This window comes from Temnothorax longispinosus, chromosome 2 (assembly GCF_030848805.1).
Source record: "Temnothorax longispinosus isolate EJ_2023e chromosome 2, Tlon_JGU_v1, whole genome shotgun sequence".
NCBI lineage: Eukaryota > Metazoa > Arthropoda > Insecta > Hymenoptera > Formicidae > Temnothorax > Temnothorax longispinosus.
The window spans coordinates 12524270-12543122 of NC_092359.1; the positions used below are offsets into that span (position 1 = coordinate 12524270).

At 33.0% G+C, this 18853-nt stretch overlaps 1 protein-coding gene across 7 annotated transcripts; it reads right to left on the reverse strand.

Moving 5' to 3' along the window:
- Window positions 1-19: 19 nt before the first annotated feature.
- On the reverse strand, window positions 20-18650 carry Nedd4 (E3 ubiquitin-protein ligase Nedd4). Of its 7 annotated transcripts, XR_011730909.1 has the most exons (17): window positions 14654-14955; window positions 13556-13756; window positions 9714-9911; window positions 9429-9589; window positions 8910-9075; window positions 8628-8743; window positions 8407-8533; window positions 7236-7385; window positions 5786-5836; window positions 5428-5704; window positions 5289-5347; window positions 5051-5116; window positions 4746-4975; window positions 4542-4663; window positions 3813-4452; window positions 3435-3604; window positions 20-2002 (listed from the first exon to the last, which is right to left on the reverse strand). XR_011730909.1 is itself a non-coding variant. In XM_071770798.1 (16 exons), the coding sequence occupies exons 2-16, from the start codon at window positions 13700-13702 to the stop codon at window positions 3502-3504; spliced, it is 2613 nt and encodes an 870-aa protein (XP_071626899.1). In that variant the 5' UTR covers window positions 13703-13756; window positions 18633-18650; the 3' UTR covers window positions 20-3501. The 7 variants fall into 7 exon arrangements, 6 of the variants coding, with proteins under 6 accessions (XP_071626899.1, XP_071626900.1, XP_071626898.1 ...); XM_071770798.1 differs by lacking the exon at window positions 14654-14955 and adding an exon at window positions 18633-18650 and having other exon boundaries at window positions 20-3604; XM_071770799.1 differs by having other exon boundaries at window positions 20-3604; window positions 8910-9063; window positions 14654-14959.
- Between the last annotated feature and the right edge of the window lie 203 nt (window positions 18651-18853).

Genomic DNA, 18853 nt, shown 5'->3' on the forward strand with positions numbered 1-18853 from the left:
TATTGAGAATTACGTAATGTGCAACTTTTTAATATAATTTATTTGCATATATAGTATGGTTTTTCACAATATATATTATATAAGAACATAATTCACCTTGTAATATTAATTTTATTAAATATAATATTAATACTAAAAAATTTTTTTTTCATGATTGAAAACCACCGTATTTCGTTAGTAATTAATGATCGTAACGCAAGGGCGTAGCACGGTAAGCATATCTTTTACTCCTTGTTGCAACTGCGATATAGAAGCGCTCATTTTTTTATAATATATTACAACGTATATATATATATATTTTTTTTTTTTAATATTTACATGAATATAACGTAATTAAGTCACGCATTTCTTTCAGTTCGTGCACGTAAGTATGTATGGAAATAAAACGTGTTGTGTACCACATTGAGCTAGCTTAAAACAATTAAGTCTCCTTCCGTCCTAAATTAAATAAGGCATTGGTAGTGAAAATAGACATATAGATAAAGGACACGTAAAGTGTATACTGTTAAACAATAGCTATCTGACGCAATAATAAAGTCAACGTATCGTTACAACAGTAAATAATAATGCACACGTTAAGTAGATATATTCTAATGCGTGATATAATTATCGTAAGGCATTAAGTTTTACGGACTATTTATATAGATCAAGCATAAATGCGGTCATTTTCAAACAGAATATCTATCTGATAATACCTAGATTTGAATCTTCTTTTTGATATCGTCAATTTACAAGTAAATACAATTTTAACACGCCGTCTGTAAAAATGTTTATGCGATACATAGGATACCAAACGTGATTATTAAATTCATTAGATATCTTATCGTATTCATATACTGCCTTTTCGTATTTGTGATTTTTTTGTATAGGAATATAATACAAGAAGCTAAAATAGAGTATACTCAAACTCGATTACAAAAATTTACGAGTCTCTCGTATCGTCTGCATTACATTATGACAATATTCTGTAAGTCCATCTAACGTTAATTACATGTAATATTTATTGCTTCACCATACTATTTGCAAATCATGAATTTCATATAATATATAAATGATGTACGCACGCACACGCGCGTGTTGTCATATTTTGGAATAAATTAAGTGAATTAATCTTGTTACATCTTAAAGATACAAGACGATCATATTGTAAAGAATAGATTTCAAGTATTAATTTAAAGATACCAGTTTTGAAAGACAGACTCAGAGAACACCGCACTGCACATGCATAGTGATAATCTTCTTCCTTATCCAATCTAAACTTTAATATGCGAAGATTGGACTGTGCGCTGGTTGTTTTATTGTTCTATTAATGAACTTAGGTTACTTAGGGTATTATACGCACTTCATAACATATTAGATTACAGCTGGATACAGCTTGTCATCTCCAAGCTAGGAAATACTAACTTATTAAATGTAAGCTTATGTATATCGCTCTGCAAATCTAATATGAAGATGAAGATGAAGCAATTCCAAAGGATATTCATTTATCAGCGAATAATTAGCGCACTTTACTATCATTTACAAATCTACATTTTACGAACGAGAGACTTATTAAAATAAGAAATTTCATAACCAGAATTTAAGGCCACAAAATTTCTGTCATGACAATATTATTTATTATCTAACGGGACGTACCTGTTTACAATAAAATAAGCTGTATAAACAGGATGGAATGTTATATTAACTCCGTATCCTTCAGAATGCATGTTAATTCTGCGAATAAATGTTATAATACAAGGCATTCGTATCTGACACTGATTTCGTCATCTGCGATTAAGGATATTAACAAGAAGCAATACTTAAATTATTTTTCGAGACTATTGAGTTTTGCTGCACCAGAATAATGAGAAAATATACACAATAATTTAAATTTCTGGAAAACAATGTTGTAATGAATTTGTTCCTTCATTTAATGTACTGTATACAATTATATTTCCTGAGTACAACATATATCCTTAAGTCATTAACTCAGAAGAACAAGCAAGGTAAAATTAATGATAACCTGCAACCAATTAATTTAATTTTGTTAGTTCGTCAATATATATTTTTAAAAATAAGTTTATCAATATGATTAAAATTCTGCGTATCTTATTTTGTATGTTAATACGATAAAATATGAATTTTCTTCCAATAACTTATTCTAAACTACATAATTTCATTTTGTACTATTTAGCACAAAACAAAATGAAAATTTTGAAATAAAAATGTTACTTTATTAGCTTTGGTTTCTATCGTTTCTTGCCTTTTCTTCTAATAATATACTAATTGTTTATAAAACTGTTTATATTCGTTTGTACATTATAGGAGTATGCGTTCTTGAACAATACAATTTCTATATATATATAATGCTACCTTGTATCATTTGATAATCAAAAAGACTATAAAAGAAACAATATATATAAAGGAAAAAAGATAAGTTAGTTTATACTTATATATATGCATGTAAAATATATGTATATATATGTGACAAGCAAAAGTTTATCTTTGCTCTTCAACAAAAGACAAACAGTTTTACATAATAAACAGTTGAAAAGGGGAATTGAAAGTTTACGTGTTGTTAAAGTGGAAAAAGAGAAGTATAGTTTGGTATGCCATAAAAATATAATTAAAATTATGACATATATGTATATATATATATATATATATATATATATATATATATAATCCATATTTACAATATTAGAAGTTTGATTTATTAGAAAAAACAATATACTTTTTCCTGAAACAACAGTCAGTATTTCGAGTATGCAATATAAAATTAGACAGTAAATTTTTTAATTAAAAAGAAAGTTAAGTAATTTTTATTTTATTTTATACAAGTACAAATTTCAAGAATTGAGTTTATTGACAACAAAATAGCATTATATCAATATCTTACGATTTAAAAATAAAAAAAAGAAAATATATCTATGTGCAGAGAATTTTTGAGTCGCAGAATAACATTGATTGTTCTTATTTTCACATGTCACAATGTCATTTTGAAACAACTTGTCATAATTTTATCATGTACAGTCATTTCATAACAACATTCTCATATTATTATTAACGAAGAAAAGAATCAGTTAATAAATCAATATCATAATATCACATTGTTATAGCAGCCAAATCACTTCTCCTAGAAAATCCCAGTTGTAATAGTAAAAATATGGCATGTCTTTAATCAAGTCAAGAGTGGATTAATTAAATGTCTGACTGCAAGTTTTAACAGTCTACTTCAGATTATATAAATATTTTTCATTAGAAGTATTTTCAAAAGCGTATGCTGAAAGGCTTATTGAAAGTTATTTAGAAAAACTAAGCGATTTAACTTTTAAACATATTATTTTCAATATATTTTAATGTTGCCGCTTATAATTAAAAGACAACAAAATCATTAAAGTGCAGAAAATTTTTAAATAGATAATCATATTAAGATAATATACTTTTCTGTGTACCTCTATATAGGTATATGTAATATATACATTATATTACAGATATCATCATGAACAAAGGTATTTCGTGCTAGTCGACTCCAGCAAAACCTTGAGAACCTTCAATTGCTTTAACTAGCTTATCCCTGAGTTGTTGATAACTTTTATACGGAGGAAGGTCAATACGATTAAAACTGAAACAATAATTTATACTATTGTATGACAAATTTGTATACAAAAAATTATTTCAATGATAATGAAATAAGCTAAGCTGATAAATAACCATATTTTATAATTCCTTTTTTTAAGGATACAATATATAAAATAGATAAAATATATATATAGTTTAGAGTAAATTAGAAACTTTAGCAAATAAATTACTTTCATAAAATAAAAACTCACCAAGTATGAGCTCTTGGATAATTCTCTGGTGTACCCCACCTTTCAATTGTGAATAATTGCGGTCCATTACTGCCATAAAGTTCTTTGAATCCATTCATTGGAACACGTGATGTGCCAGTTACAAACTGTAATAATCTAGAACGCATTTCATTGCTAAATGACAAAACGACTCTCCAGAACCATTGCACAACAATGTGGTTTGCATGATAGTCTCCTTTATACAAAGTATTTTGTTTCCAGTCTTTCACATCAATATGCTGTATGCCACACATTAACAATTCCAGTTCATGTTCATCGAATATTTTTACCAATGTTGGTGGTATAAGAGCGTTGAACCCTTCTAAGAAGGCATTCATTTGTTCCTGCACGCGAGATACAAATCGCCACTGTATAACTAAACTTATATATTCGTCTTTATTTTCATCGGTCAAAGGAATATTAGCACCATCTGGCTTTAAGTCTCTTTGGGAAGTATGACCAAAGCTTTCTTCGTCGAGACTGAAAGTGAGTTCTAATTCACTAGGATCATTCTCTTTAATCCATAAAAGAGAGTTGTAATATTCAGAATCGACGCTCTCCATATCCTTCAGATCAATTGATTTACCCAACATCATTTTATAAAATGGTCGAATAAAGAAAGCTAAAAAATAAATTTATTTAATAACAGTTATTTTATCATATATGTTAATATTATAATTATTACAAATTTTACTATATATTAAGACCTACCATCCAAAAGTTTACCGTGATAAACCGCCATTCCTGCTATACGTCCGATAAATTTAAAGTAATTCAAATGCTCTTCGTTACATACACCAGAACAAGGATTAATTTGCAGTGTATAGTTATCACTAAAAATAAAAAAATTATATCATTTTTGTTCCATAATATAATCATACATTACAAGCATTAAGATATAATTTTTATACTCACGTTGCAGAATACTCAAAAAGTCCATAGTATGGATTAAACATTTCCTTAGACAATAAGAAGAACCATTCTCTTGCAAGGCCACCATAATCTAAGCCTACTTCTCCTTCAAATTCTACCCATAATTTCGTTTTTAGAATATCAACTCTGTTAACAGAGCTTATAATACGGTACGAATCTTCCAAAATATTATTCCGTCCAACTTTTATCTCAAACTTATTAGGAACATTATTCTGTAATAAGATATATAGATATAATGATCATATCTACGTCAAAGGTGACTTAATAAATGATGACCATCTACATACAGGCTTTCTCAGTTGTGATTTCAGATACTCATATTTACGCTTATAGTCTCTTGAATATGGTACAGCCTGAAAACGCATTACAGTCTACAAATTATTTCTAATTCTAAATCTAATTGTAAATCTAAATCTGAATGTATGTATGTGTGTGTGCGTGCGTGCGTGTGTATGTGTGTATGTGTGTGTGTGTACACACAATTTTCCTAATAAAAGGGTTCATATAAAACATTTGTAATCATACCGGGCCAGCAATTTGAGGATTAGACATACGCGGATCTTCCCATTGTGTTGTTCTTGTATCTATAACAAAAAAGATAAATAGATATCCAGATATATTATTATAATTTAAAACTTTAATGTATGGAAAATTATGCACATACTGTGATCTATAAAAAAGATTCGTCCATCAGTGTGTACTCTTTCCTCCCATCCTTCTGGAAGCGGTCCTAATTGATCTAAATCACCTCTCGATGTCGTTGATGGTGCAGTATGATTAGGTATAGAGCTCGGTCGTCCCGTTCTAGGATCAATCCAAGTTGTCGCCCTCTCATTGTGATCAATAAAAAATATTCTACCATTAGGTGCTACTTGCATGCCCCAACCAGGAGGTAATCCTTCATCATTAGATACGGGAAGAGTAGGTTTGGGACTTTCAATCTAAAATTTTTATGATAAAAGAAGAAAATATATTAGATAATAATATAAATGATATTTAATAGAATCCATAATTAAACATACCTGCTCCGATGAACGTCTCGAACCAGCTGGACTATCGATATTATCATCAGTCTGTAAATATAACATAAAAATATTTATATATTACAATTGAATAAAATAAAATATGTAAATACAAAATGAGAATGATATGTGTATTTATTAATATAATAAGCTAGTGCATATATTACAATTTCAAAAGAATATATTGTTAAATATAAGATTTTTTTTTTACTTTGAAGCATATTTTTATCTATATTATTTATAATAATTTAGGGTACATTTTTTATTTATATTATTTATAATAAGTATACAACACGAAAGATTTACGCTAAATTTTATACACATAAAGAAATTTTCAAAATAAAAAGTTCTAAGTAGAGCATGCTATATAGATATTAAATTGTAAAGCGGTAGTGCATAAAATAAATCAAAAATACATTTTAAGAAATAAAGAATAATAATGCCAACAAATATCATTACACCAAAAAAAAGAGAAAATCTAAGTTTGTAAGTTCTACCTGATGCTATAACTGGAACTTTCTAGTATAAATACATATTTTTATATACTTTTATATACTCTATTCAATAATATATTTTTTCTTCATACCTCGGTCGAAAGTACGTACTTTCGTCCCTAATAGCAGGGACGAAAGTTTAACATTTACTCCCTGTGAGAAGTACACGCGCGCTCTCTATACGGCGGTAACACGAACCGGATAGGAACTTCGAGATTACGTTCCAGTACCTCTCGAAGCGTAGGTTCGAGGCGTCAGTTGCCTTTGCAGGTTAGGTTTTCGCCGACTTGTAGGCTCGAGGGAACGGTGCCGGCACGTGCCGGGCTTCTCGACGATCCGCGTCTCGTTCCCCGGCCGGAAGACGCGATCCCGACGACGGACGGCTTATCGATCGTCCTGGCGTGCGAATCCGCGCGACACACGTGCACACACATACCAACGGTCACACCGTTGGCACGCACGTGAATTTATTTTTACAAAATATGACAAGACTTGACTCTTCGAATGTATTTGATGCCTGCCCCCCGCTTCGCTCGTGCCGCAAATGTCGGGGGCAGGCATCAAAAACATGCTTATTAACATTTAAAGTTAAAAAAAGTAAAATTAATAACGTACTTTCGACCGGCTATGAAGAAAAATCGTATACACTACGCGGGCCAAAAGTTGAAATCTCGGAAAGGCCGAAAATTCAACTTTTGGCCCTTGTAGTGTAATATACTATTAAGCTATATAACAGTTATAAAGAAACTAGAATACTCATGACTATATCTCTAGTCTGTATAATGTATAACTAGTCTATATAACTTAGCTTTATCAGAGTTGAATCAAATGAAATTGATGCATGAAATAAAACTTACATATGCTAATATTCACTTTACAACAAGCACACAAATATACACGTATTAAGCGTTACATTCAACTAAAGGTGAACATAACAACTTTATGTATATTAATACCTGTTCTTCAGATTCACTAAGGTAGCCACGTTGATCGACAGAACGTCCGGAGTCTGAAGAAGTATCCCCAATACCCCCTCCCCTATGATCCCCACCCTCACAATCTCTTGCTTCCGAATCTTCATCGTCCTCGCGTAGAACTTCACCATCCTTACACACACATGCACAAATTTCTACATACTGCATGCTAATCATACGAATTGTATGAATAGATATGCTAATTCCAGAATTGTAATACATACGCGTTTAAAAATGTTGTTTAACCATTTAAGAACATATTAAGAATAAAAAGCTATTTTGTGTTTCGTGATAATTAAATCTTATTAATGTCTAACACTAAATTGCCAATATTATATACCACCTATAAATTGATCAGAATATAATACTATTTTACTACATTTACTAAACACATTCTTACATAGAGAAAAATATGCAAGAACAAACATGTTTATACAAACTATGTTGCATGTATCCAAATCCATTATTGAAATAAATGTTGGGAAAAATCTAAGAAAATTCTTGCTAACATTTGTAAAGAAACATCTCAAACATATAATAAAATAATTTTATAAAGTTCAAGTTAATATAAAATTAATAATGTGCCTGTATTCTTTTTACAAATGTACCACTAAATCGGATATACAGCATATTTACAATGATTGTTTCAATATATATTAAAATTTTTGTGCGTGTGTGTGTATGAACATATATCTTACGTGAAATATCAATAAATAAATAAAGAAAACATAGTAATGCCTACCAGCATGGAGATTTGAAAGCAGAGAATACTATTACGTAACTTTAACTTTTGAAAGATATACAGAAAGATATCATTCTTTAGAAATGTAATTAAAAGGTATCTTTTTATATTTATCATAAAGATAAATAAATCTAATAAATTTGAAAATTTTCTAAAACAAATAGATATAATATATAATATCAATAACACGGAGCAATAATGTAAATAGCTATTCAAGACACAACATGATTATAAAGTAGATTTAATTTTAATAACTCAATGTGTTTCCTACCTATATGTTTAAAAAATTAGTATATAAGTATAATTTGCAGTCTAATTCTTTATATATGTTGTTTATGTAAGGTATGTATAGTTTTTTTAATGCAAAAGTAGCATCTTGAAAATTTTAATAAAAAACACTGTTGAACTTACTTGATTTACTACCGAGTTCCTGTGTCTACCTTCATCATCAGCACTAATGTGAAACCGTCGTTGAAACTCAGTAGCTGCTGTATCCAAATTACGTTGTTCAACAATTCCACTTGGTGCTGTTGTATCTCTGTTACAATAAGATAACATTTTGAAATATAGATATTATATTTCTTGAACGCGCGTATCGAATATCTATATATTGAATAAATGCTGTCACGTACGGTTCTGGTCGTTCCCATTGTGTGAAACGCGCTATATGATTAACATAGTATGTCCGACCATTTGCATCCTGTCTTTCTTCCCACCCCGGTGGTAATGGCCTATTAACCATGGTAATCTGCAAAAGTATTTTAAAGATTCGTAGAGTTGTGTAATAAGATTGCATTATTCTTATTTTACAAGTATGCAAAAAATACATTTAATTAGTTTGTTGTACTTAAAAAAATATATAAATTAATATAACAAAGTTAGTATAACAAAAATTCCTCTCTATGCAAACATACATCTGCACTTTGTTCTACTGGACTGTTATTCTCTGGCTGTACTAATTCCCATCCGCCTGAATCAGATACGTCTCCATTGTCATTTTCAATACTAGATGAATCGGAAATGTATGCATGATACAGTTCCAATGTTCCCTTAACTCGTGACCGCTGACTGGAATGATTACTAGCCATATCCTCATAAGTTATTCATTTTGCATTCGCAAATAAAAAAGTACAAAGCAAAAAAATTTCAATAAAACAATATTAATGTAAAGTGTATATACAATTAGATATTTTTTAATTAATATAGTCAAGTCCAAATTATATATACAGCGCATGTTACTGAAAATTTAAGTCAAAGCGACTAAAATAATTGATAATGTATGACTTATTGCTCGTGCTAATTGCTTGAAAGTTATAACATACCAAACTTATATATCGCAATTGGATATAAATAATGTAAATTAGATCAAGATGTGTAGTATAAATTAAGTTGGAAAATATGTAGCATGAAGCAAAATCGTCAAAGATACTTACCTACGAGGGCGAAGTACATAATTCCTAGCAGGAATAGAGCGACCTTCTTGTTCCTTTGGTAAATTAATCAATGTTAACTCAACCATACCAAGAAAATCATCCCTTGTCAATCTGTTTTCATCAAAAACTTGTAAGACCAATTTGTGTTCTACTGGTTTTACCTGCCAAAAAAAATAGTTTATGCTAATAATACATGTTTACACATAAAACTTGGAAATAACACGAAAAATATCTTAGGAAAAGGCGTTTTTCATAATTCTTTTACTTTCTCTTTACTCCACTTACCCTAAATATAAATTCTTCTTCCCAGACAGGATTCAATGTCTTCTTCTTGGTTCTTGTAAGTGCAGAATCCACTGTCTGATCCCCATTTATTGTGTTCAAGTCCACGCGTACATAGGGATCGCTTGCACCAAAAATATCTTTCTTAGCTAGATGGTGCCCAGCAATTACTTTTAACCTCAACTTGCTCGTTTCGTCTCTCTAAATAAATAAATCATTCGATCAAACAATCAATTATCAAAATTATGCTCCATTATCGACAGGTATATCCAACATGGCATTAATATGAAATATATATATATATATATATATATATATATATTTTTTTTTTTTTAATAATACTATCAAAAATATAACAAATATCGAAACATAATTGAGATTTACAAATGCCTCTTTCCACAAAATATTTCCACAGCTATGTTACAAGCATTAAACATACAAGCGTTACTTTTGTACAGACACTAGAGAAAAATTATCAAACGATATCTCTCCGACTGATTATTATCATAATGGCAGACAAGCCTTTCCTGAATATTGCACTACATTGCACAAGATATGTCGCCAACAATTACATGAAAGTTACTCCAAACGTGTTTATCGCAACAATAATGACCACCGAAATGTAGAATCGATAATTAACACGCCATTTGGGAGACACGTGCGAGCGACGTCGTCGTTAAAATATTGCTACGTTGCAAGTGTAATTTAGGGATTAACATCGGGAACTATCTTTCCGATAGGATTACGATCATCGTCATCGTCATCGGCGTACACACACTGCTGGTCGGGACGCACCACGTATATATCGACCGCGACGATTCGGCCGTGCGGAAGGAAGGAAAAAAATATCCGCCCGTGTGGCAATAAACAGCCGTGCCCCGTAACACACTCGTCGTTCGGTTGCGCCTTTATCAGTCGCCCAGAAAACCCAACCTGTACTTGTCAATCTGTCAAAGTGGTGTTACGTACGGAATCGCCGTCGACTCCGACCGTCGGATTGTAACCGTAAACATGTTCTTCTGCCATTAACGTTACGTGTGCTCGATTGGTACCTAATCGCCGACCGCTCTCTCTTGCTATTTAACGAACCTCACAGTTTCTTGTGTGCCATCAAGAAACCTATTTTGCGCTGACCCCCCTCCGCGACTATTGCGCGACCGAGAGACGGATGTGACATGCCCGCTTCCGGGTTCAAAGATGGCCAGCTTGCCGTTTAAATATTCAAAGAGCGGCAAACACGCGGACCGATCGCGCTCGCGTGTCTACGCGACAAATAAATATGAAAAATCTCCTGCCAATTGTTCTTAATCTATTTAAAATCCCTGCTATACAATCTCTCCTCTACGATAGAAATGTTATTTATTTGTGGAGAGGCTCGATATACTGGAAAATATGAAAATTTTGCGAGAAAATTTACAGGCGATAGAGTGCGCACTAGATGCAAAAGTTCCTCAAAATGTGCATTTAAACTGTTTAAACACGTTTTATTTATATATTTATTATATTCTAATGTTAATTTAATATTGATACACAGTTTACGTGTGTACATTTTGAATAAAAAATAATATTTGTGTTTATTATTTAAACAAAAAAATTTATTACCACAAAATATTATTTTAAAAATGACGTCAACCTACTTCCTCAAAGATTATTGCATTCGGCAAAAAGGGACGATTCTGTGACGATAACAATGATGACGATGACGACGACGACGACGACGACGACGACGACGACGACGACGACGACGACGATGATGATGACGACATTGGCGCCACAAACACGTTGCTTATGGAGGTGCGTACGAGTTTCGGCGACGTTGTCAGCATAAGCTTGGTAGAGTTCTGTGGTCGCGACACCGCCGGTGATGAATGAGGCGACGTACCGGCAATGCCGATAACGTTGCGCGGTGGTGTGCCCGATGTTGACTCTATCTCAGGATTTTATATGAAATGATTCAATCTTGAAGATAATCAGGTTGACTAGAACAATGGAAATCACGATGAAATAAGATATCTTTACAACTTTTTACGACTTCGTGAATTCGACAACCACAAATTTCAGACAATTTGCATCTTAAATCTATTTAAGTAAGATTTATCTTAGGAAACTTGTCGTACGCTATCGTAATAGTAACCAAATTTAAACTTTGCGGGAAACTTCAAGAAGAAATCTTAACAAGAGCAAAAGAGATATTTTTTAACACATTATTTGTTCTTACAAATATAAATCTATAAGTGCAATGCTACTTTAAAGGGTATTTAAGCTCTAAGCCGTAAGAAATTGACCAATCACAATGAAATGTGAGGAGAATACTCGGTTGTGATTGGTCAATTTCTTAAAGCTTAGAGCTTATATACCCGTTAAAGCAAGGTTGTAGACCAGCATTGCACTTATAGATTTATATTTGTAAGAATAAATAATGTTAAAAAATATCTCTTTTGCTCTTGTTAAGATTTCTTCTTGAAGTTTCCCACAAAGTTTCAATTTTTTACTATTACGATAGCGTACGACAAGTTCCCTAAGATAAATCTTACTTAAATAAATTTAAGATGCAAATTGCCTGAATATTGTGGTTGTCGAATTCACGAAGTCGTAAAAAGTTGTAAAGATATCTTATTTCATCGTGATTTCCATTGTTCTAGTCGACCTGATTATCTTCAAGATTGAATCATTTCATAAAATCCTGAGATAAGAGTAAATTTTTGCCGAATGCAATTATCTTTGAGGAAGTAGGTTGACGTCATTTTTCACTAATAAATTTCGAAATATATAACATATATTTCACATATAAGATGAGTCTAAAATTTGTGACTTTATTATGTAATATAAAATTTCAAATACATCTGTGGCATGCGGCTGCATGCAAAAACTCCTTCGTGAGAAAGTTTTAAAATTTTCAAAAGGTTTTCTGTTTTTCTTTTCTTGTCCAATACCGCGTTCGCTCGTAGCACAGAGAGAAATTAGCCGCAGGAATACCAACGTCGACTACGTTCGCACAAAACGATATCTGTAAAGCGGAATTCACAGTCCGATTTTATATTTAAAGCCTTGTGTCGTTGTGTCCACGATGCTAGAAATTTTACTCCGAAATCTCGGACGAAGAAAGAATTAGCCAATGACATTGGTCATTGGCTGAATTGTTTAAATGTGATTGGTCAATTCTTTCGACGTCCGAAATCTCGGAGTAATCTCCAGCATCGTAAACACAAGCCTAGGCTTAAGACACTCTCGAGATGCTATACCATTTCATTGGCTGCAATCCATTTAATATATACTAAAAATGCTGTGAAGCGTTCTTCTTCTTTTTTCTTCATTAAAAGAAAAAGAATATGCTTCAAAATATTTGAAGTGTGTTAAGTGGACCATAGTCATTAACTGAGTGGAATCTTAAGTCGGTTCTACAATACGTTGCAAACGATGGCAACTACCAGTTGAAAAGTGTTATTTCTGATTGGCGATTGCCAGTTTACTGTCGCCAAAAAAGTTGAAAATTCGCCAACTCTCTTTTGACAACCGCAATTGACAAGCGCAACGTGAAAATAACACTTTTCAACTAGCAGTTGCCATCGTTTGCGACGTATTGTAGAACCGGCTTTAAGGTCATCACTTAAGACGTACCACACAAGGCCAAAATTAAAAAGATCCGAAGTATGTAAGATCGAATTATGAATACTGCTCATAGGAGCTGTGCATGCGAATCGAGAAAAATCTGTCACTCTCCCCTTTCCTCTCCTCTCTCTCTCTCTCTCTCCCTCTCCCCCTTTCTCCTCTCGTTTCCATATATATATATATATATATATATATATATATATATATATATATATATATATATCAATATATCTTACCGCAGTTTCCGATACCCGACCGAATTGCGCATTGACTTCTGCCACACGTGATGCGGAACGATGTTGTGCGGTCCATGTGTAGGCGCGTCTTCTGGGCGGAACTGGATCGACGCCAGCATAAATCGGATATGTCAGAGTGCCCGGCATCTTTCGCTCTTCCTTTATGTCCTTCCAGCGTCACTAGTCTCGGACTCATCGACTCTGTTACAGTTTTCTTATTTAAACACGTCGTACTTTAGTTTACTTTAAGCTTCGAACTATGTTGGAGGCAATCTATAATATATGTGCATACTTCACGGCATACGGCATACGTTTCAAAAAGCGCACTTTCATTGTCGCGTTTTTAATCTCGTATAAAAATCTACGTTATCTAACTTTATTTCTCTTACACGTATAATTTATAAATGTTTATTTTAAGCTGCATTGATTACGTTTACACATTATTAATTGGGTTTAATAACACATTTGTAGTACTACTATATAACTTCTTAAAATGCATGTTTGTTTACACGAAGAGATGTTATTTTATCCTCCATTCAAAAAAATCTTAAACTTGTTAAAGAAATACAGTAGATATACTTTTCATAATGTTATCTTAAATTGGAAATGCAATCACAACAATTTACTTAGGTCCGGTCTACAATAGGTGCTTTCCAGTTAACGACACAATTCGACACAAGCGTCATTCTATCTTTGTTGCTCACTAGATGTTGAAAAGAGACAGAATGACGCTTGTGTCGACTTGAGTCGCTAAATGAAAAGCACACAATCAGTCGTATGTCGGAGTCGGATGTCGGAACGTAGCCGATGGTCTAATGAGAGAATTTCTTTTTCGAAAACGAATTTTAGTCATTGATTCATGTTATTAAATCTCTAACGTATTGTTTATGAATTTGAAAAAAATTTGTTTACATTTTACGCCAAGTAATTGCGTGTTGATGCACGTAAGAATTTCAAATGAAATAATAATACATAGAGATCTTACGAAAAACTTATATAATTATTTAACAATCCATTATTTAAAATCAGATAGCAATCCATTGGTTTCCATGTGTGCATCTGTTATGTAATAATAATGTAATTTCCAAGTCTACCTACATAATTGCACGAAGTTCCTTCAGGCTGGATACATGAAATACAATTCTGGACCGATAAAAGTCTCCTTATTTTTCATATAAATCGTCTTGTTATTATATATTTATACGGAGAAAAATATATAAATTAATTATAGAAACGGGAATAGCTATATATGTGCTGTTCGTCGAAAAGAAAATTCCGAAGCTAAAACATATCCTAATCTATTTAACAATTGGTTCACTCGTAAGTCACATTGCGGCACCAATTTGTGTACTTGACGTCACGATCTTTGCGGAAAAGGAAACGAGCGTGAACGATCAGAACTCACTTCGTCCTCAGACTCACTTTATCACTAACACGAGGCAAATGCTAAAATTTTAGATAAGACAATATCGTTAATCATCGTCGAGATAACGTTCACCACGATACACGAAAGGCTGCCTATCGTATGGCGATAATTTCGTGTGCGTGTCGCGTTTGTGTACAGACGGACAGGTAATCGTTGTTGCCGTCTCTACCTGCTTCGAGCTGCAGCTTACTTTTAGCAATTTCACGTATGCAAAGTGCACCGCCTAAAACTGAAATTATCGGAATGCACTAAATGCGCTTTGCTATATACATATATCGTTCAGATCTTTTAGCCGTTTTAGCGTACTCCTATGTATATTTTACGTATTTTGTGTGATAATTCTCGATTCATATACATCCCCCCCTGTTCTATCTCTTATCAATTCGCTCGAGATCAATCGAATGCCGTTTTCATTACGTAGAATTTAGCAGAAGTAATACTCGGAAGTTAATGACGTAGCACTTAGCAGTATGACGCATCGGCTACATAATTATCACTTTACGTCATTCATACGACAATTTGTACGTCGATATCTGATAATACTGTCCTAAGGACGCTTTCAATATTTTATTAAATAAACTGCGATTAACTTGATCAGCGATTAATTCAACCAGCAGAGTTCTTCGCAGCAAAATTTCCGATTATACAATTTATCGTCTTTATAATATCTATCTAACTATTGTAACTCATTCTATACTCTATCGTGATTAACCGAAGTTTGGTCGAAAAGTCCTCTAGTTCGATTTATAGACAGTCTTTCTCGTAAACAAAAGCTGCCAGAAAAAATTATCACAGATCGACATCGATCGTATTCGCATATATTAAGCTCGTGCTTTAATTGCTTAGCAGAACTCGCAAACGTAATATGACAGCATATTGACAGCATGACGGCATATCGAATCTCTGTCGAGCGCAGGTTTCCGTTCGCGGTTTCTACCATCAATCTGTCTTGTACCATGTTGCAGATCCGCTTCTACCATCAATCTGCCGTCACATCTTAGATTGGCGATTCTCGCTATATTTTTGCCAGTATTCGATCGACGGCATTACGAGAATCTTAATAAACAGCAAGCATTTTGCAAAATCTGTTCTCGATAGTTCTGGTACCAGAACTAAAAAAAAACACAGTTCGCTTTGATAAAATATATATTAAATAACGTAATTTAATATATATTTTATCAAAGCGAACTGTGTTTTACAAATACATGATATATATATATATTTTTTTTTGTAAACATAATAAAACCAAAGTGCATAAAAATATCTGAGAAGTATATAAAGGCTATAAAGGGTCAGACGCAGAATTCCGTGCGTAATATCAGAAATAACTGATTTATTGGTCGTTGTGATTTACATCGATCCGTACGTTTCGGCTCAACTTTGAGCCATCCTCAGTGGTATACATTAAAATAATATAGTTCTCCGTACCATATTGATGAGCTTACCGATTCTAAGTTTCAGAAACTGTGTTGGAAAAATCACAACAACCAATCAGTTATTTTCTGATATTACGCACAAAGTTCTGCGTCTGACCCTTTATAGCATTTACTTCTCTTATTTTAATTTCGAGAGTCCTCATACTATTTTATTGAATAAAAATATCTGTTTCTCTCGACCGCATTATGTTGCATCTTTTATATTAAAAAATTAAATAAAAATACGTAAAGAGAAGAGGTCTAAAGTAGATAGAGTTTATAAAGTCTATCCAAAATATTCGTATATATGCATAAAGCAATCAAATGCAAACAAAATAAAAGGTGTTCATGGTTACAGTTTTAAAACTAAATGTACAATTATAGTAGTAACTCTGAGAGCCATAATAAGGTACTCGGCGTTTTTATTTTGATCGGTTATATAGGTATATAGTTCACGCTCCTTATTCACTATATATTCACGGTCGATATATCGATGGTCACGTTTCAGTATTCGCGGATAATCACTCACGTGTTCACAATTGCATTTTGATCATTGCCAATACTATTAGAAGGCAGGGTTTCAAAGAATTGGAAAAAAAGACATTAAAGAGTTATTATACAGTCTGCATATAAAGATTTTACAAAAGTTGATTTAAAAGAAATGATTTTGCCAGAGAAAATTAACTCAGTTAATGAAGATTGATGAAGTTACTGCATCGACGTAAAGCTCGAAAAAAACTCCGAATTTAACATGAAAACGCTGACTATAGAAATCAAAAGCTTTCCTACAATTTTTATAAATATTTTTATGAGCAACGATTCCGATTTTTTATGTATATAGCCAACATTCCTATAGAAAGGAATCTTATTTTTAAAAGTAAAGGAAACAATGTATGATTACACGATTTTAAAATTTTAAAAATCTGCAACATGTAAAGCAAACTAAAATAATTAGTAGATTTTTAAGCCAGTTAAAACTAAAATTCATTAAACTCGTATATTAATTATAAACACGTTTTTAGTCCTAATCGCTAATATATGTTCCAATTGTTCCTTATATTTTTAATTTTGCAGGAGTCTTAAAGGCCCCCGCACAATGAAAAATATATAAAGGAATAAGGAACAGATATTGCGATTTTAGGACTAAAGCCCCTTGCACAATAGGCGATAGCGATAGCGATAGCGACAAAGTTGCCGACAAAGCTACAGCTGCAATGTCGCTGTCGCTATCGCTATCGCCTATTGTGCAAGGGGCTTAAACATCAATGAAAAACACAAGCAACAGAAACAGGGAATAACACAGCAGTAGATTTTTAACCTATCGGAAGCCGTGTATCAATGCTATACCAAGTTTATTCACGATTCCTTCTAATCGCTAATATCTGTTCCTTTGTTCCTTATATTTTTCATTGTGCAGAGGGCCTAAGAATCGTCGACTGCGTAGACTAGTATACTATTCCTGACGTATAAAAACTAAAAACGGTAATTATCAACAGTAATTAGTCTTATTGCTTGCGATAAGATACAAGCGCCCTCGCGACAATAAAGCCATACCCAGGGGCTCGATTCTTGAATTCATTCGCAAGATAAACGTGTGCGCAAATTCCATTCTTACGAAAAATCTACAAGTTGATTGACTAAAACCTATGCCATATATACTGTTTACGCGAGCGTGACTTCTGTAATAACTTACGATAATTCCTTCGCGTAAACGGGATTTTCCTTCGCGTAAACGGGATTTTGTAGTAACTTACGATAATTTATTCCGCGTAAACGAGTGATATATCGTAAGTTACTACAGAAGTAACGCTCGCGTAAACGTAGTAATAGCCAATCAACTTGCAACTTTTCTGTACAAACAGAATTTGTGCATACGTTTCTTTTGTGAATAAATTCACGAATCGAGACGCAGAACGGATATTTTTTTTTTTTTTTTTTTTTTTTTTTTTTTTAATTCAAATAAAGGAAAGACCGTGGGGGTAGCCCATGTGGCCATAGTAGCAAAACCGAAACTAGTTGTATCACATCAAAACAAAGGAACTATGACTAGATTAACATGAACGCTCAATAAAAGCGTCCCAAGCAAAAGTTAAGAAACTGTGTAAGTGTATGAGTGTATGTATAATTGTTCGTGCATGTCCGCGGTGTCTTGAACTCGGTAATGCCGTAGGTGCGTTAGGCCCAAGGAACTGCGCGGATCACTTCCCCCTGCGGCCCGGATTGAAATAATACATACGTCCACGAACGCGGCCAGTGTGTCCATCGGCATCCGCCAGCGACCACCGACCACGACCATTCACGTTTCACACATCCAAGGGCTGCGTTCGGAAACGTCACCCGAGTGCACACGAGTATACTCCCTTCTCTTTCTATCTCAGCGAGTTAGAAGGAGAAGGGAGTATACCCGTGTGTACCCGGATGACGTTTCCGAACGCAGCCAAGGCTTTGTCCAGTTTA

Bases quoted from the DNA above. Each gene is read 5' to 3' on its own strand.
- Nedd4 (XM_071770798.1), bottom strand. From the start codon at position 13,702: ATGCCGGGCACTCTGACATATCCGATTTATGCTGGCGTCGATCCAGTT. The intron at 5,837-7,235 runs GTATTAATATAC...TTATATTTACAG, and splicing joins TTAGTGAATCTGAAGAACAG to ACTGATGATAATATCGATAG. The intron at 4,664-4,745 runs GTGAGTATAAAA...TTTTATTTTTAG, and splicing joins CTTTTTGAGTATTCTGCAAC to TGATAACTATACACTGCAAA.